Consider the following 21027-nt stretch of genomic DNA (forward strand, 5'->3'; position numbering starts at 1 on the left):
GTACAATTAATTTTGTGTTGATGATTCTAGATTACGCAGTCCGACGACGTTGTCTTGATTTGTGAAGATGAGTGGAGACTCCATTATCTGTACGGAGTTGTAAAGTTTTCCTGTTGCACGGAAGGTAAATGCATTCTTCGGTTAACTTACCTATTACGAACTCATTTACAAATATCATATTAAATCCTTACACCCTATGTATTTAAATACATCACCATGGTGAGTTGCCGTCTTGCCGCGCTACGAAAAACAAATGCGATTGTCACAGTTGCTCTAATTAACCGCCATTCAGCTGCAGAGTAGGACGAAAGTATGTAGCGTGCTGTTGCTTAGGAAACAATTTTCGAGTGTGATAGCGTTGTTAACTTTATTCCATTAGACACACACACGCACACGCGAGTGCTCTCCGATCAAGGTCTTCAAGTTTTTCACAAAACATTTGTGTCATCTGCAAGGAACTAAAGTTTTGTATCATTTGTCGTGTTTAGTGGTAGATCATTGAAGTACATCAAGAAAAACATTGGACCCACAACAAAATACGAGGGTAGGCACGTGTTCCTGATTCGTTAAGGAGAGCTAAAGGATTTTAATAATGAGTGGTAACAGCACCCAACTATAGTCTCATCACATTTTCATTATAACAGATTTATTTTAGGGTTTGGGAAAATATAGCCCTTCCGTATTGGAATATTGCGAAATTTCTGGAGAAAAAAGATCCATCAGAACATAATATGCACGGATTTAGGAAATATTGTTCTTGTAATAGGCTCTGTTTACACGTGGTAAGGAATGCTATTGGTTACAGACTTAGATTTACTGAAGGTTTTTGACACCGTTCTTCCCAAGCGGCTTCTAACGAAATTTCGTGCCTATGAAATATCGTCTCAGCTGTGCGACTAGGTTAGTAATTTTCTGTCAGAAAGGTCACAGTTCGTACTGAATGACGGATATTCACCTAGTAAAACGGAAATTGTATTTGAGGTTCAGGAGTTCATTTGATCCGTGTACTATTCGGAACTGAAACGGTAGAGAAATACTCTGAAAGTGCTTATAGAGATATACTATGAAATTGGTTTTTTGAACACTTTGCCAAACATTTAAGTGGGAATTGCTAAATATGATGTAGATATACATTGAGGTTTCAAAGTAATGGGATAGCGATACGCACTTATAAAAATGGTGGTAGTATCGCGTACGTTCGTTATAAAAGCGGAGTGCATTGGCGGAGCTGTCATTTGAACTCAGGCGATCCATGTGAAAACACATCCAACGTGATTATGGACTCTCGACGGGAATTAACAGACTTCTTCTGACGCATGGGACATTCCATTTCGGAAATATTAGGGAATTCAGTATTCTGAGGTTCACAGTGTCAAGAATGCCGGGATTACCAAACGTCAGGCGCTACCTCTCACCACGGACAACGCAGTGGCCGACTGCTTTTGCTTAACTACCGAAAGCAGTGGCGTTTGCGTAGAGTTGTCAGTGATAACAGACAAGAAATACTGCGTGAAATAACAGCGGAAATCAGTGCGGGATGTACGATAAGCATATTCGTTAAGACAGTGCTGCGAAATTTGGAGTTAATGGGCTGTGGCAGCAGACGACCGACACGACTGCCTTTGCCAACAACACGACATCGCCTGCAGCACCTTTCCTGGGTTGGTGACCATATCGGTTGGAAACTACACGACTGGAAAACCGTTTCCTCGCCAAATCCCCCAAGGGTCAGTTGGTAAGAGCTGATGGTGCGGCGCAGGCCCCCACGTTGTAATGGACCCAAATTGTAAACAAGGTACTGTGCAAGCTCGTGGTGCATTCATAAAGGTATAGGTTGTGTTTACATAAAATGGACTGCATCCTCTGGTCCAACTGCACCGATCATTGACTGTAAATCGTTATGTTTGGCTGCTTGGTAACCATTTACAGTCATTCAAGGACTTCATGTCCCGATACAAGGATGGAATTTTTATGGATGACATAATTCGCTGCGTCATCCGCCCACAGTTGTTCGTGATTGATTTGAAGTACATTCTGGACAGTTCGAGCGAATTATTTGGCCACCCAAACCGCCCGTCATCTGCCCACAGTCATCCGTTATTGGTTTGAAGTTCATTCTGCACAATTCGAGTTAATGATTTGGCCACACAGACCTCCCGACATGAATCGCATCGAACATTTACGGGACATAATCGAGAGGACAGTCCGTGCAAAAAATCATACACCGGCAACACTTTCGCAATTATGGACGGCTATAGAGGCGGCATGACTCGATATTTCTGCAGGAGATTTCCAACAACTTGAGTCAATGGCTCGTCGAGTTGCTGCACTAGGGCAGACCAAAGGAGGTCCGATGCGACGCCACTGTATAGACAGTGTAGAACTGCCTACGCCTCAACATATATTTGTTTCTGGGACTTTTCTATGAATAGTGCTACTGTACTACAGAATCCCTTTGTACATGAGGCATATTTTGGTTAAAGTTCTTGTGCAACCTGTAGTCGACTGAATGTTGACAAACCTTGGTGTAGCGGAGTGTGCGCTAATATGAAACTTCCTGGCAGATTAAATCTGTGTGCCGGACTGAGATTCGAACTCGGGACGTTTGCCTTTCGCGGGCAAGTGTTCTGCAGACTGAACTACCCAAGCACTACGCACTACCCGTCCTCACAGCTTTAATTCTGCCAGGATCTCGTCTCCTAACTTCCGAACTCCGCAGAAGAGGACGGGTAGTGAGTCTTGCTTGGGTAGCTCAGTCGATAGAGCTCTTACCGGCGAAAGGTATATGTCCGGAGTTCGTGCCTGACTGGCACACAAATTTAACCCGCCAGCAACTTTCAGAACCTTGGTGGCTTCATTCGGGAGGACGACGATTCAATCCCGCGTCCGGCCATCCTGATTTAGGTTTTCCGTGATTTCCCTAGATCACTTCAGGAAAATGCCGGGATGGTTCCTCAGAAAGGGCACGGCCGATTTCTTTCCCCATCCTTCCCTAATCCGATCTTGTGCTCCGTCTCTAATGACCTCGTTGTCGCCGGGACGTTAAACACTAATCTCCTCCTCCTCCTCCTTGGTGGCTTACTGCTACTTTTTACGGTGTGTTCCAGAACAGCGGCAGCAGATGTACGTGCCGCGGCTGTACCGGCTGTGTGTGGAGGCGGTGGTGCGGCTGCTGGAGCGCGCTGGAGACTCCGTGGACTGGGACTGGGACGCGCCGGCGGCGGCGGACGCGGCCGGCCACGCCCTGCGCGGCCTCAGTGAGTGGTTGCGCTGCGCCGCGCTGCTGCCCGGACTCTCGCTCGGTACAAACCTCTCCTCTACTCACGGTATCGCAACATACCACACACGAGGGCCGTTCCAAAAGTAACGCAGCAGGGCCTTTGCGAGAAAAAGTGCATTAACTCTTGAGCAGGGGCGCCATTTTATGTAACACTAGTGGGTGCACGGCGTACTTTCTACACGTTTAATGAATAGCTGCCTTTATGTTTCAGAGGTAACATCCATGAGCTAAAATACAATTTAATTTTAGTTTATTTAAGGGACGATTACTCCTGGACCTACATACGGCAGTCACGACAGTGCCATTATTTCTTCCTCTGGAATATTGTACGCTTCCTTTCTTCGACTGATTATGTAAGTTTGTGTATCATTTCCATGCTCAGTACTGTCCATAAAGCTTGTGTTACACCTGCGACCACTCTGGCAGTACGTTTGGGGCCAGGAAATACACTACTGGCCATTAAAATTGCTACACCAAGAAGAATTGCAGATGACAAACGGGTATTCATTGGACAAATATATTATACTAGAACTGACATGTGATTACATTTTCACGCAATTTGGGTGCATAGATCCTGAAAAATCAGCACCCAGAACAACCACCTCTGGTTGTATTAACGGCCTTGATACGCCTAGGCATTGACACAAACAGAGCTTTGATGACGTGTAGAGGTACAACTGCCCATGCAGCTTCAACACGATACCACCAGTTCATCAAGACTGGCATATTGTGCTGAGCCAGTTGCTCGGCCACCATTGACCAGACGTTTCGGCTGGTCCCGGTGGAGGTTCGAGTCCTCCCTCGGGCATGGATGTGTGTGTTTCTCCTTAGGAAAATTTAGGTTAAGTAGTGTGTAAGCTTAGGGACTGATGACCTTAGCAGTTAAGTCCCATAAGATTTCACACACATTTGATCATTTTTGAACTAGACGTTTTCAGTTGGTGACAGATCTGGAGAATGTGCTGGCCAGGGCAGCAGTCGAATTTTCTGTATCGAGAAAGGCCCGTACAGGACCCGCAACGTGCGGTCGCGCATTATCCTGCTGAAATGTAGAGTTTCACAGGGGGCAGAGCCATGGGTCGTCAAACATAATTCTAACGTCGACTGTTCAGATTGTCGTCAATGCGAACAAGAGAAGACAGAGACGTGTAACCAATGGCACCCCATACCATCACGCCGGGTGATACGCCAGTATTGCGCTTCCAATGTGCGTTCACCGCGATGTCGCCAAACACGGATGCGACCGTCATGATGCTGTAAATAGATCCTGGATTCATCCGAAAAAATGACGTTTTGCCATTCGTGCACCCAGGTTCGTCGTTGAGTACACCATCGCAGGCGCTCCTGTCTGTGATGCAGCGCCAAGGGTAACCGCAGCCATGGTCTCCGAGCTGATAGTCCATGATGCTGCAAACGTCGTCGAACCGTCCGTGCAGATGATTTTTGTCTTGCAAACGTCCCCATCTGTTGACTCAGGGATCGAGACGTGGCTGCACTATCCGTTACAGCCATGCGGATAAGATGCCTGTCATCTCGACTGTTAGTGATACGGGGCCGTCGGGATCCAGCACGATGTTCCATATTTCCCTCCTGAACCCACCGATTCCATATTCTGCTAACAGTCATTGGATCTCGACCTACGCGAGCAGCAATGTTGCGATACAATAAACCGCAATCGTGATAGGCTGCAATCCGACCTTTATCAAAGTCGGAAACGTGATGGTACGCATTTCTCCTCCTTACAAGAGGCATTACAACAGCGTTTCACCAGGCAACGCCGGTCAACTGCTGTTTGTGTGTGAGAAATCGTTTGGAAACCTTCCTCATGTCAGCACGTTGTAGGTGTCGCCATCGGTGCCAACCTTGTGTGAATGCTCTGAAAAGCTAATCATTTGCATATCACAGCATCTTCTTCCTGTTGGTTAAATTTCGCGTCTGTAGCACGTCATCTTCGTGGTGTCGCACGTTTAATGGCCGGTAGTGTATATTTATAATTTCTTCCTTTTTGTTTGAGTGATCGCATTAACTCATATTTTATGCCGTTTGCATGTTTTATCCTTCCCAATAAAAGTATCACTAGTGGAGAGATTTTGTTCACGGTCATCATTTGAATGGTATTCTCGTTCAGCATCTAAATCGTGGTCAGTTTGTGTCATACGTTCATCATCTTTGTAAGAGTCGTCATCACTATCGTTCTGTGGTACGGTGTTGTGAATCCTGCATCCTCGGTGAGTAACCAGTCAAGCTCGTTGTCGCTCAGTTTTGATCTCACCCCGCACGGTGACAAGAACCCTCTTGTTACGTTTTATACCACATTGCACATAATAGGTAACGAAATAAAAATATTTTGTACACCAATGTGACACACACGCTGTTTGTTTTATGTTACTCCTGCTTACTTGTACGTATGACAGCACAGTGTTAGGTGAAGCAATAGTGAAGGAATGGGCACGAGGTTGAAGTCGTAAAACAGCAATGTAACGGTACAAGACAGCGTTATTTGTACTTAGGCGTGCCTGCTCGAGTGTTAAGGAAGTACTTGCTGAGGTTTAAACTTTTATTGCATCGGTAAACCAGTCTGTCTAAACCGGCATAAAAGTTGTCAGAGACCAGGCCCTGGAGCCACTTAACGTCCTTCACAACCTGAGTTTTTTATTTGCTTTTCCACAGCTTCAAAAACTGCATGAAATCTACTTTTACATTCTGCAATTTATTAGTTTCTTGTATTATTTTTTTTCCTAAGTCGTGTGTCACTGCTCATTCCAGCACTCTTAGATTTCAAACGTCGGCTGAAGTCGCTGAAGGTCATCACACGTCCATCACATACCCGGCGTTATAATTAAACTTATTTAAACTAATTACGGTACGAGTACAAAACTTAGTAGCATTAATGTCAAGTACATTGCGAAATAAATGAGGGAGAATCAATTCTACTGAAACATTTTTCACGTGCTGCTGTGGTACATCATACCTTTACGTATCAGTACCATTGCTGCTACAAAGGGGGCTCAATATGGTTCCCAACAGTGCTCAGAGGAGTCTGAAAGGGCGGGATTGCATTCTGCACAGGGGAATGAATAATGTCCGTAGGTATGCTGGCTACCTCTCTTGATATGCTGCGCTTCAGATAAAGTGAGAGCGAGAGCAAGAAAGTGGACAGACAAGTCAACACATCGTTGTGCGTCCTGTGGTGCAAGCTGTTGTGCGATATGGATCTTGTATGGATACCATTTGAGAATGGTTCGAAATACCTTCCGTACTGTGGACCAAGGGATGTTCAACTATCGTGGCACAGCACGCGCACTGCCTGACGATCGGGAATTGCGCGCAGCGTTGTTGCCATAGCAACAGCGATTCCGTCAACGATCTTTGCTGCAACCGGTCGTCGCTCTCTTCCCAGAGCGACGCCCAGGTCGTCCAGTTGATTCGTACTTCATTAAGCTCCGCACAGCAGGTGGAGAAAGAGGACCCTTCTGTACTCCTTTCAGCCAGCGACATTCTCGAAGTGCAGCTGCAGCATTACTGTTGTTTTGATTATTGAGCTCCACCTACTGAATTTGTCCAAGCTCATGTTGACACTTCAACAAGTACACTGCGACTGGTCAGGTGTGTGGGACTATGAATCACGATGACTGATCACGGCACCTGGTGGCCATAGTTGGAACTGGACGGTGGCGTTGTGACACATGGGAATCATGCATCCCATACTCTGGACACTAATGCTACCAAGTTTGGTACCCGTCCAGTAATTGGTTTCGGTGTTATAACGTGTTAAATAGGAAATTTTAATTATAACCACCCGGTATAGGCATGACATCGCCAATGAAGATGTTTACATGACATATCAAAACGGTAGTGGGCGGAAAATTAAAAAATTCAAGACAGAGGTGGCGGTAGGATAAAAGTATGCAAGATAGAGGATGCTGGTGAATTTAAAGGTACACGGCGGTGGATGGTGATAAACTTATAAACTGCTAGATGGCGGATTCCGGGGAGTTGAAAAGATGCAAGATGGCAATGATGGGAGATTTAAGTAACGCTAGATAAACCGTCAGGATATTTAAAACAATGCAAGAGAGCTCTGGTGGGAACATATTTAAATTTTTCAGTCAGGCACAGCGCTCAAAAGAACACCAGATTGTGCAATTGCCAAATTTTTTTCGTCGAATCATAGTGATTAAAAATGCAAGATGGTGGTAGCAGGAAAATTTTCATTAAAATGAGACAACCAAAGACAGTGTAATATTTTTTTTATCAAAAATGTAACAAGCCAGTCAGTATGTATAGAATGACGTGTTCAAAGCTACCTGAAATTCTTTTTGCACCCTACTGAAAAGTATTCAGTTATGCTGCAAAATTTCCGTATATATAAAAAAAAGATTACGTTAGTGTCTGCATTTAATGTGGCAACATGTTAAAAAGAATTCGAAAACTCATCAAAATTAGGTAAGCATCCACACACACACACACACACACACACACACAGAGAGAGAGAGAGAGAGAGAGAGAGAGAGAGAGAGAGGAGCACACGCTCATATATATATATATATATATATATATATATATATTGGCTTATCCGACAAAATTCATTGCTATTATGCATACACTTTGAGTGAAAAACTGAATGTGGGTGTAGTATCATTTTGCACAAATTAGCTTAAGTATTTCAGAACGATCAACACTATAACGTATGAGACTAATGTTCTCCCTCCTATTAAACTGAAGGAACTTTCAGTTGAAATAAACATTATAAGTCACTTTTTGAATTTGTAACGTATTTAGTTAACCAAAAGTCACATTTAGTGTTTTCTACACTTTCACATGTACACAAAAATCGCATTTAACTTCCTCTTTCCACTGCACTGCAGTTCAAAAGGAGCAATGATACACATAAATACAACACCAGAAGAAAAAATGACATTCATTACGCCATATTAAGATTATGCAGGGCACAGAAAAGGGTGCATGATGTTCCAATCAATATTTTTGATTACTTTCACAGTTGTATAAAATGTTTGATAGGAAAGCAAGACTTGAACCTAACTGAAAAACTTCCCTCTTGACATCTCCTATTTCACAGAATAATTTCTGTTATTGTAATGTGTAAAACATGCTGGATAGCAGCTACTAACTCCCATTTGTAAGTCTCCTTGTATTTTTTACTAAATAAAGAACCTGTAACTGATCAACATGTACGCATATTTAAAAGTGAATATGTGTTAGGAATATAAAATAACTCGGTCCACACCATTACGATTTATCACACAAATGATTCATGGAACATGAAGCTATCTAACTCAATCTTGATGTATACATCATATTTTACGTGTTCATACATTCACAAGGATGTAGTGATCCAAAGCTGAGGTATCCATATATCTGGAAATACGAAACATTTATCATTTTGTGCGGATCAGCAACGAAAACTATTTGGCGGTTCAGTGTGTTCGTCACAGTTGTCTATAATCATCAGTGGTTAACCCATTAACAGTAGACTGTTTCATATTCCTTGCTCTATACATTATGAATCCGGACTCAGCCTCGAGTGCATAATTTTCAGCTTGTAGACTAATAAATTTAGTAATAAGATCACACCAATTAGCTCATCTTTCATTAATCAAAACTACTATTTATTGAGAAGTGCATTTCTATATCTGCTAGAGAAACGGTTGTCCCGTTTTGAATGAAATGAAATGTATGGGGATCAAACTTGCATGACAGCTATCGACACGGTTGCTTTCCGCGCTGCGAGAGAATCATCTGGAGTGGAAGGTTATGCTGGAGCCACAGGAACACATCGTACGATCATGTGAGAGCCGTGACTGCCATTGAGCTAAGCTGATATCAAGCATGGATGAAGGTAAGGGCAGTGAACTGCAGGAAATGGAACGAGAAACATCTTCTGTAGGCCAGCAGTATCGATGGACGAGCCTATGATGTGTCACCAGCGGCTAGACAGGAGCGGCGTCCAAGGCGTCCATAATGGCATACATGGCCATGAAGTGTCTGAATCACTACTCGCAGAGGAACGAAGAAATTACGGGGAGAGCCACGAGTGAGGGCCTCGAGAAGCTGCATACTATTGTAGGCATTGTGGGACATGGCCGCTGTGTGGACAGAGCAGACTGGTGGAGCAGTTGATGTCTTTTCGTCAACGCACAGACAGTGTTCCCAGTCCAGGTGCAGAAAGGGGCTTCTACACATCAAGACAAATATTATCTGAGTGATTTTGCAGCTGACAGTTGCACACTGATGGTTTTGTGGTTAATACAGTACTACGCACTGTTTAGTTTACTAGTAGTGCAATGGGTGTGTTTGCTAGTCACAAATCTTTCACGGAAGTTCATGTGGTCACGTTTCAAGACGTGGTTGGCTATTAATGGCACACAGGAGTTCTGCCTGTGTGCTGTGAGAGAGAGCAGTTCAGTGTGTAACTATACTCTCAGGGCGTTATTAATGGCATTAATCCAAAATGTTTTATTTAAACTACACATTGATGATGACAGTATCTTGTTACTTGACTATGGGAACGAACAATTGTTTGTATGCATATGGATTTAATAAGAGGTGTCCAAACCTGGTTTGGTAGTGACTTGTGCGTAGCTTGTTGTGGTACCTATCTGGTGACAGTAGTAGTAGTAGACCAGTATGTAAATGGGTGTTATGATCCTAGTTCAATTTAAGAGTTGTCTGTCATCTCAGGTTTTACTGTTTCAGTAGCCTCATAGATTACTTTTGGTTACGATTGTAAATTGTTAATGTTGTTGGCCAGTTATGTGTATATTAGGGCAAAGGTTGGATTTAATTCTTTGATTCAGTGTAATAGTTTTGTTTTGATAGTTGCGTGGAGCCTTGCGTAAGGTCGTTTACAAGAAGCATTAATGTTTTGTTTCATCGAAAGTGTGTTTCTTTTCTGTTGCCAATATTGTTAGTTTTATCCCCACGTTTGCACAGTCCAGAATTCAAATTCTACTCCATCTAAATCCTCTGCTACATAAAATATAAAATTCGACGTATACAACAAACAATTAAAGCTGCCATTTGTCGTTTATGCAGATACCGACTGCTTCCTGCACCGAATGGCTTAGCAAACAGTTGTATTTGATTGCAGAGCGCAAAAAACCTCTTCCAGTTAAACAAGCAAATTATTCTTGTTACCAAAAAAGGAAGAGACATCATAAATTTACCTTTGAAGCTGACGATGTGAAACATAGATATCACTGCCATTTTAAGAGCAGATTTGGTTGAGATGAAAATGATATATTTAATTTAAATTACAGATGTAATATTATGGTATCTCTTATGTTTCACAGTCTAGTGAATTACGATGCGCATTTAATAGTTATGAAACTACTGAAATGTGAGGAAGAAGGAACTAAAATAAATCCATCCTATGTTTCTGTGATCGAGAAATATAAAATATTCATTAAATCTTTTGCAGTGGGCGACATACAATTTAGGCTTCCAGATTCCTTAGACTCTCTGGCTTGATCTTCAGAAAAAATGTATCTCATATTTAAAACTAGACAAGTTGGAAACAACAAGATTATTCCCCATGTTGTGTCTAGGAATCCTGCATACTCGGTTCGCTAGACACACAATCAAACAACTCGTATTAATGAGTTTTATTACAACAAGGCAAGTAATTACTTAACTTCGAACTGAGAATTCTTGTAGTCCTTTATAACTGAACAACTACACAGACGTATCGCAACCAAAGGGCGTCTTACAAAATAATGAGTCATCTCCAGAATAGACAAACACAAGTAACACTTCTGGTCCTAGCGACCGCTTCTAACAAAAGCCTGTCAACTGTACTGCAGTGACTGCTGATCGCTAACTGTGCTACATAGAAATTGCTAAAGAAGAGGCTGTGATGTGTCGGCTAACGAAGTGGCTAACGTTGAAGCCTTTATCGAAGTGGGTGCCACCAATCGGGCGCGGCTCTTATGTCATCTTCGCATAGGGGCCGCTGCAGTCGCATTGTCGTCCTGGAGGCAGGTCGGTCAGCGTGCGATTGGCTGACCTCTTCTCAGAACTGTCTTCTCTGTCGTTCACGACTTGCGTGCCGGCACTGACTTTACATTATAACACCCCTCGGCAGGGAAGCATTTAATCTGATCTATAAGAAAGGCGTGTAAGTACGAGAGTAACAACTTCTTTTTGTTTCCGATAGTTGAAACATATAAAAGCTTGCTGAGTGTTAAACAAAAATCAGATAATGATAGGAGCTGAAGAAGTCAGTTAAAATTTGTACCATGGCAGCGACTCCTATCATTATCCTAGACAGTGATGAACCCAAACATGTCAAGAAAAATGTAATTATATTAGGTCTAAGGAAAATCAAATAGCTGGATTACAAAACGGAGAATAGAGCAGTACTGTGACTTCTTGCTTCTGGCCAGTGTTAGAAAATGTGCAGACGCTCTGGCTTAAATCGCACGAACTAGGCTGAGATCATTATATAATCGCACCTGGCTTGGCATGGGAGCATGTCTGAAAATTGCTAATTTAAAACTGAAACTACTTATGGACACAGAACAAATATGTTTTCTTCAGCATGCCGTGAGAATTTGTAATGTGAGATCACACCAGGTGATTCTTATACAGGCTCCATTTTAGAAGTGTAACTCATGTATCCTTACTTTCCATGCTGTTTAACCTACAGTAACTGGTCTAAACCTCAAGCTGGACTTCGGTCTTTGCCCTCCTTCAGATAGACGATGACAACGACAGTGAAAACAACAGACTTTCTTTTTTTTAAATAAAAAATGTGTGAAATCTTATGGGACTTAACTGCTAAGGTCATCAGTCCCTAAGTTTACACACTTCTTAACCTAAATTATCCTAAGGACAAACACACACACTCATGCCCGAAGAAGGAGTCGAACCTCCGCCGGGACCAGACGCACAGTCCATGACTGCAGCGCCCCAGAGCGCTCGGCTAATCCCGCCCAACAACAGACTGTTGCTCCTAATTTCGTCAGGGATTTTTCGGAGACAGCTGATACTGCATACATTTCAGCAAGTCATCATTAGACGAAATGTAAGGTTGTGAATAGTACGTCAGACCTACATTTTTTGGCGAGTAGTGTGCACGTCAAAAAGGAAGGTATTGAACGATTACTAAGATGTCTCAACATCAACAATGTGCAACTAATCGCTGCCTCACATTATAACCATCTTCTCACTTTCTCAGTTAGTCAGTACTTTGGACTGTGGATGGAACGTTACTCTAGTTAGATGCCGTATGTCATTGCGTTCATAGAATGTTTCAAATTCATTATATGTGAACTGAGGGCCGTTGACCGACACTATGATTTCAGGCAAACCTAAGGGGCGAAAAATAGAGGACAACGCCGGAACTGTGCTAAATCCCACAATCAACCAACGATTGGTGATTGCGACTTAGGCCAAGCGGAGAATTTTCGTGGTGGAGCCGACTGATTTTCCGCACTTGCGTGACACTATGACGTCGTCTGTTCTATTTGGGTGTCCATACGCTGCCAAGTACAGTGTTGACGCGCTAACTGCTTCGTACGAACAATCCCCCAGTGTCCTTGGTGAAGTAACTGCAACGCTTATTTTTGAAATCTTTGGGGATCAACACACGTGACTGTCCACTGTTATTCTGAACAAGAATCACACCTTGCTGTATAGTGAGGCTATGCCGGCGTGCAAAGTATCGACGCAAGACAGAGTTCTTTGTGCTACGCAATGAGCGAGGCCAACGTCGTACAAATGTATTTTAGCAAAGTGTTCAAATCTGAATCAGCTTACGTGGCCTGTGTAATTTCCCTATAGTTACGACGAAAGGATTGAAGTAATTCAGAACAGCGAGCATCGATGTGACAACAAGATGCAGCAGAAGCGTCAAAGTCTCTATAAGAGCCAATCGGAAGACGTGAAAGTGCGTCCGCATTACCATGTTTAGCCGTCGGACGATACACAATCCCGTACTGGTATTGAGACAACAGTAAAGCACGTGTTTGCAATTTTTGGGCAGTTCGTACAGGAACCGGCTTCATCGGGTAAAACAAGGACTACAACGGCTTTTAATCCGGCTGAGCAGAATTTTTTGCCGTACAAATAGTGGTGGAATTTGGTGACACCACACACAATAGCCATTGCCTCTTTCTCTGTTTGTTAACAGTTACACTGAGCTTTGGACAACGCTTTTGATGCGACAGCGAGAGGCACGTCTTTATCACCAAATCTGTACGTCAACATTTATAAACGTGTTTTCCAACACACAACACTGACAGTAAGCAAACTGCGCCTCGACCGTGATATAAAGGTGACAACCAAAGCTAACAGTGGTTAATCTTCTGCAGGCGGCGACTATTGGGAGTCGTGGCAGATGGATGGTGTGTCAGGAGGCACTCTCCCAGTTCGTCAGTTGCTAGTTCCTCCGGGAAGAGGAAGTGGTTGTAACATGTGTTCGCCGGTCGTCGCAGTGAAAGAAGAGTGACTTTTAACCATTTATTTCTGCAAAATACATCTCTCTTCTATCGGTGCTACGGCGGTCCTCTGCCGCCGCTTGTCCGCGTGCGCCGCAACCGCCCTGCAGCTACTCAGGAAGTAGATGCCGCGTCCCCACCCTCCGAACTCGAAGAAGGGGGCGCGTGCGTATGTGGCTTACACACGACGGCCTAGGAGGTCCTCGATCCCCTTCCGCAACTGTGGCTCATCTCTACTCTCTGAACCGCTATGACGGTTGCCGTGGGGTCGAGAAGTGCTCCGACCTTAGCCTGGCGTGCAGGTAGGCCCCATGGCTCCGCTGAAGTGTCTGGAACGCTGGTGCCCTGGCCTAAGTCGACACGGAAGACAGCCCCCCCCCCCCCCCCCGCCAAGGCATTCTCATCTGAGTTGGAAGCTGTTAGCAGCGCCGAACTCCTGACCTGTTTTTACGGAGAGAAGGACATCTGTACGACGGCTGTTGGCGGTATTGAATACGAGCAGGAAATGTACTACAGACTTAATACCGCGTTAATGCCGTGTCATGACCAACTACCCTTGGAACTCAAATGCTGGAGTTTTTATAGTGTGAATATCGGCTGGTGTTGATCCAGCGTCACTTGTAATAACTGCAAAGGCTCTCTATTTGCTTAACACATTTGTTATACCAACAGACGGGTCCGTGACAACATTCAGTGCGGCTTCTTGAATTATTGATGCGGCTTCTTACTTCAAGTAACAAGGTTACGTGATACTTCTCAGTCGTATTGCTTTACTAAACTCCTGCTGATACTAGCTACCCAGTTCGCGCAAAGAAGTTATGTCCTGCTTTCCACCTGACCTGCTGATGTGATGAAACGCTGATGTTTCGTTTCGCGCTTGTTGACACTCCTGCAAGCAACAGAAAGTGAACGAGGTCTCGCAATTATGAAATTGTGTGGCCAGCTGCCTGATACAGGATTGGTACGTAACACTTCTGATCATTCCCGCAAATAAATAGATAGGAAACACTTACTAGAGGTAGCACTTTTCTCATTTGACGGAAATCGAATTTCATCATTCCTAATGCCAGTAAATAAACACATGTAACTATAAGTTTAGCACTTACGTAAGAAAACACCATTGTATGAAGGTTATGTTTGAATTCTAGTTTAATGATGGCAGAATGAAGAGTGTGGTAAAGTTGCTGAACGGATATTGCCAGCAGTCACCGCTACATCCGTCACATTTATATGATTTCGTTTTTACTTCATTTATAGCCTAAACAGTCCGTCTACTAAGAAATGTAAGTGAATGTATAGACTTAAAATGCAATGTTTTCTTTTTTCCAGAAGCAATATATCATTTTCTTTCAGTGTGGATGAGTACGGTGATAACACACTTCTCAACTGTGGACGTCTCAGGAATCTGCGTATAAGTTCCAGTCTGTGAATTGCAGGAGGCTAACATTTGTTACAGTTTTGCAGGAATGTGAATTAATCTGTCCCAGTTTTGCTGTAACATGGAGGGTAATTTCTTATCATTTTGTTATAGCGTGGGAAATTCTTACAGTTCTGCTACAATGTGGAAAGTAATTTGTTACAGTTCTGCTGCAAGCCGCAGGGCAGTTTTTTATACTTTTGCTGTAACATGGACAATTCATTACAGTTTTACTGTAATGTGGACAATTTCTTAGAGCTTTGCTGTAACACAGGCAGAGATTTGATACAGTATTGTTGTAACATGGAGAGTAATTTGTAACAGCGTTGTTGAAACATGGAAGGGAATTTATTACAGTTTTGTTGCAACAGGGATCAATCTGCTACAGTTTTGCTGCAGTATGGCGGGAATTTGGGTACTGTTTTGTAACATACACAAGTAGTTACACTATTCCTGTAACGTGGAGAGAAATTTGTTACAGTTTAGCTGTAACATCCACTATCTGATAAAAAGTATATAGGTATCCAGACATCTCCAAGTAATGTAGAATTGAGCAGCGGATGTCATAGGATGTGAACAGACCAGACCAAACGAAGGCTGTGAGTGTTGTGCTGTCAGAAGAGAAATGGTAGCAGCAAACTTTGTTGATCAGGAGATTTCAGTGACCTCACTGCTAAGTGATGCATGAAGTGGTGTAAACAGTGATGCCACTGCAGAATCAGTGACTGGAAATAAGTGATTTGGTGTGGTTGGCCAAGCTCTACCCCTCGACAGTCTGATGGAGAATGTTGCCTGCCATCGCGGGTAGTGACAACAGTGAAGTATGGAGTGGTTGTTGTTATTTGACGGCGTTGTTGTGCCATAGTTACCTGGTCCCCTTACTGCACTCGAAAAAACATTAAATGTGCGAAGGTATGAGCTGCATTGTGCACAGGTTACAGTAGAGAAACAGCCTGCAGATGAAGAACGTGTGTATTAGTGTGACAATGCACACTGTTATAAAGTAGTGTCTACGATGCAATAGTTTGTGGGCAGTAACATTCTAGAAACTGACTGGCCCACCCAGAGTCCTGATATGAATCCAATGGAACAGCTCTTGAGTGATCATAGCGTGTAGGCTTTCACGGCCGGCGTCTTCAGTAATTGAAACTTTCAGGTTAAGAGGCCGTGGTCCAATAGTAGAAATACTTCTCCCTGACGTTTCGTTGCCAGCTGCGGGCAACATCATCTCAGGTGAGTCTACGACTGGCTGCTAGGCCGTGGAGGTCCTGTTTATATAGAGCGCGTAGAGGGCGCCACCACTCGTCACGTGTTGTCAACAGTAAAACTATCTCTGCCTGGCGTCATTACTCTCGACATCGCATTATTATGCATGTATGTGTAGAGAGGCTGTAGAGATTTTTAAACACCACAATAATTTTAACAGGAAAGAAGAAGGCTTGAAGTTAGATAAGATATGGCGATCGACTCTGTACCAAAGATGTGACAATCCATTACCTTCGATCGAGAGTAATGACGCCAGCCAGAGATAGTTTTACTGTTGACAGCACGTGACGAGTGGTGGCGCCCTCTACGCGCTCTATATAAACAGGACCTCCACGGCCTAGCAGCCAGTCGTAGATGATGTAGCCCGCAGCTGGCAACGAAACGTCAGGGAGAAGTATTTCTACTATTGGACCACGGCTTCTTAGCCCGGAAGTTGAATTACTGAGCTCTTGAGTGAGTTATAATGTTGACGTTTCTCCAGCCCCCTATATCCTTCATCACTACCTTCTTCGGCTTCAGCTACTGAAGAAGAATTGACTTCCATTCCTCCTCGGACATCCAGACATACCATAGAAAGTGTCACCACCAGAGTTCAAACATTCATGAACGCGAAGGGTGGACTCACCCCACATTTTGATGTAACATCAGCTAATTTGTTACAAATTAATTGTAAAATAGGTTGTTTGTTACAATTTCTATGTAATAGTGTCGAAATATGTGGCCAGTTTGCCACAATTTCCTTCGATGATTTATAACTAAATATAAAGTTGGAATGTACTCGTAATTTTTTTCATTTTGTTACAACATATTGCCAACAGGCTTCCAGTGTAAATTAGCCGTCAAAACTAATATTGTGAAATACATGATTGTAGTAGGAGAAGATTCGTATGAGAGTATCCTCTCAGTTGAATGATAACCATTCGAAAGATAAGTAGACAGTTCGCATAATTATTACATAAGATTTCAAATATGAAACAGGAGATATTGCATCTTGGGGACAGATTGCGATTTGAAAGGGTAATTGATCGAACAGGCAAAATTACAGTATTAGTATTACAAGGTGGTGGTCACAGGAGGTGAGAGCTTAGCAGATACATGTGTGTTCATAAGTGTATACAGTTTTCCCACCATTTCACAAGGTGGCAAGAAGTGCACAGAATTGTCTTTGCAAAGACATCCAGAGAAAATGACTCCGGGAGGCAGCATGTACCATATGAGAGTGTGTTTGCTGTTAGTAAAGCTGTAGTAGAGATCACAGTTAATTCAGAGTTTCACTGCTTCTGCTGACGTACTAATAACTACACAACATCAAGGTAAGCCCTACTTTTGTATCACATAGTTACTTATTAACGGTTTTGAGCATAGTATGCTTTTGACTGTTCATGAATAAACCCCTGCATTTAGGATAACACTAGGAAGAATGGGTGAACCCTGTAAACTGACCAACATTACTCCAGTAATATCCAATTATAATTACTTTTTATTGTTTTGTTGGTTATGAAATATATAAGATAGACAGATAAAGCAAAATGGAAGTCACAGGGTTTTGGAAAAAAGCGAAGCAAGCTGTAGCAGAAGATTATTGACTAGAAAAATTACTGAAAATTTAGCACACTGCAAATCAGATTACTAAGTGGAAAAGCATTGTACCTGAGCTTAGGAAGGAAATGAGATTTTCCTACTCCTAAAAACAAAAAGGCTCTAGCTGACCATGTTAAAACACCTGAAGCTACAGATGCCCACAAAATGCAGTTACGTGTCAGTTCAAATTTATTAAGGCAGATGTAATGTTAAAACTTGGTTAGCAGCTGGAGATACGCTGATGAACCAAAACATTATGACCACTACCAACAGCGAGGTTGAATCCCTTCTGGTGGTGCTGTGGACACGTGACGCAGTAAGGAAAGAATGTAAGCGGAAGAGGGACGGATGGGCAATCATTATAGCGAAGATACGGGCCGCAAATGCGGAAATCCACTGATACAAGCGGTTTCGACAAAGGGCACACTGTTGTGGCGCTGCGGCTGGAAACGAGAGTCACTGAAACGGCTGTTTGCGTACTACTGTCGCGAGCACCTACGGGAAGTGATTGAAGGATGGTGAAATAACGCGTCGGCCATATGGATGTTGACGTCTCATCACACAACGTAGTGGTTGGAGGATCCCCAATTGTGTAACCCAGTTTAGGCAGCGATCTGTGGCAGATACGACGACAGAGTATAATGCTTGTGCAGGCACAAGTGTTTCGGAGCACACTGTTCAACGACCATTGTTGAACATGGAGCTCCACATCACACGACCCCTACTCGTTTCTGTGTTGACGGAACGACATCGTCAGTTACGTTTGCAGTGGCCACAGCATAACCGAGTTTTCACCGTAGATCAATAGATAGGTGCCACCTGTCAAATTTATCGCATTTTTTGTTACACCAGGTCGACGGTTTGGTCCGTACACGCCTTTATCCAGGCGAATAGCTCCTTGGAGCGTTCACCGCGCCACAAGTGCAGGCCGGTGAGAGTAGAATTTCGCTATGGTGAATATTGAGTTGGGCTTTTAAGGAACTTATGTTGTACTCCAAGACACCACGACGGCAGTAACCTACGTGAACATTATTGTGAGCCATGTGCATCCCTTCGAAGTTGAAGTCTTCTCTGATAGTAATGGCATCTTCCAGCAGGATAGCTCCCCGCGACGTAAGGCCAGAATTGTGCTGCAGTGGTTTGAGGAGCATGATAGTAAACTCACTGAGCCGTGCGTGAGTCGTGATCGTGCCATCTCTTATTTAACATCCTGTTTTTACCGTTCTGGCGCCTCGTTATGTTAATTTTCAGTTACTGGTGTCATTGAGTTGCCCTCCCTACCTGTGAGCGGCAGTAGCAGGACTTTCCATACGAGGTGCATTCAAGTTCTAATGCCTCCGATTTTTTTTCTAATTAACTACTCACCCGAAATCGATGAAACTGGCGTTACTTCTCGACGTAATCGCCCTGCAGACGTACACGTTTTTCTCAACGCTGACGCCATGATTCCATGGCAGCGGCGAAGGCTTCTTTAGGAGTCTGTTTTGACCACTGGAAAATCGCTGAGGCAATAGGAGCATGGCTGGTGAATGTGCGGCCATGGAGAGTGTCTTTGTTGGAAAAAGCCAAAAGTCACTAGGAGCCAGGTCAGGTGAGTAGGGGGCATGAGGAATCACTTCAAAGTTGTTATCATGAAGAAACTGTTGCGTAATGTTAGCTCGATGTGCTGGTGCGTTGTCTTGGTGAAACAGCACACGTGCAGCCTTCCCGGACGTTTTTGTTGCAGTGCAGGAAGGAATTTGTTCTTCAAAACATTTTCCTAGGATGCACCTGTTACCGCAGTGCCCTTTGGAACGCAATGGGTAAGGATTACGCCCTCGCTGTCCCAGAACATGGACACCATCATTTTTTCAGCACTGGCGGTTACCCGAAATTTTTTTGGTGGCGGTGAATCTGTGTGCTTCCATTGAGCTGACTGGCGCTTTGTTTCTGGATTTAAAAATGGCATCCACGTCTCATCCATTGTCACAACCGACGAAAAGAAAGTCTCATTCATGCTGTCGTGACGCGTCAACATTGCTTGGCAACATGCCACATGGGCAGCCATGTGGTCGACCGTCAGCATTCGTGGCACCCACCTGGATGACACTTTTCGCATTTTCAGGTCGTCATGCAGGATTGTGTGCACAGAACACACAGAAATGCCAACTCTGGAGGCGATCTGTTCAACAGTCATTTGGCGATCCCCCAAAACAATTCTCTCCACTTTCTCGATCATGTCGTCAGACCGGCTTGTGCGAGCCCGAGGTTGTTTCGGTTTGTTGTCCCAGGATGTTCTGCCTTCATTAAAGTGTTGCACCCACGAACGCACTTTGGACACATCCATAACTCAATCACCACATGTCTCCTTCAACTGTCGATGAATTTCAATTGGTTTCACACCACGCAAATTCAGAAAACGAATGATTTCACGCTGTTCAAGTAAGGAAAACGTCGCTATTTTAAGTATTTATTCTCATTCTCGCCGCTGTCGGTAAAATTCCATCTGCCGTACGGTGCTGCCATCTCTGGGACGTATTAACAATGAACGCGGCCTCATTTTAAAACAATGCGCATGTTTCTATCTCTTTCCAGTCCGGAGAAAAAAAATCGGAGGCCTTATAATTTGAATGCACCTCGTATAGCCCCTGCCGTGGGGAGTGGGGACAACTTTAGTTGGTTGTCGGTTGGTCGTCTTGCCGGACGACGTGTATTTGGCTGGCAATCGCTTATGGGTTGACTGTGTGTGCCGACTCATGATTCATTCCTGTTACAGTACAGTCACTGCCATTAGCATTGTCTACTTCTTCGTGCAGGTGTTCAGGAAACTGTGTGTAGTTGGTGTGATTTTGACTGACAAGTTATTTCAAATGTTGTCGGCGTAATGGCTCTGGGGAGTCGGTCAGTTGGCGTGGAGCAGTGAGGAATTCTCGGCGGGGCGTAATTTGGCCGGGGCCCACTGGCTGTCTCTACGTGGTGTCGGAAAGTGTGGCACTGCTACGAGGTCCGTGGCTCACCGACCCTGGACACGAAATTTGAGTTTT

General features: G+C 43.8%; 1 protein-coding gene across 1 annotated transcript in view; it reads left to right on the forward strand.

Moving 5' to 3' along the window:
• Nucleotides 1–21027, forward strand: part of LOC126456014 (uncharacterized) — a 259144-nt gene that overhangs the window by 36472 nt on the left and 201645 nt on the right. The window contains exon 2 of the mRNA XM_050091770.1: nucleotides 3108–3302. Coding sequence (XP_049947727.1) covers nucleotides 3108–3302 — 195 coding nt within the window. The remainder of the gene's footprint in view (nucleotides 1–3107; nucleotides 3303–21027) is intronic.

The sequence above is a fragment of the Schistocerca serialis genome, chromosome 2, assembly GCF_023864345.2.
Source record: "Schistocerca serialis cubense isolate TAMUIC-IGC-003099 chromosome 2, iqSchSeri2.2, whole genome shotgun sequence".
Taxonomy (NCBI): Eukaryota; Metazoa; Arthropoda; class Insecta; order Orthoptera; family Acrididae; genus Schistocerca; species Schistocerca serialis.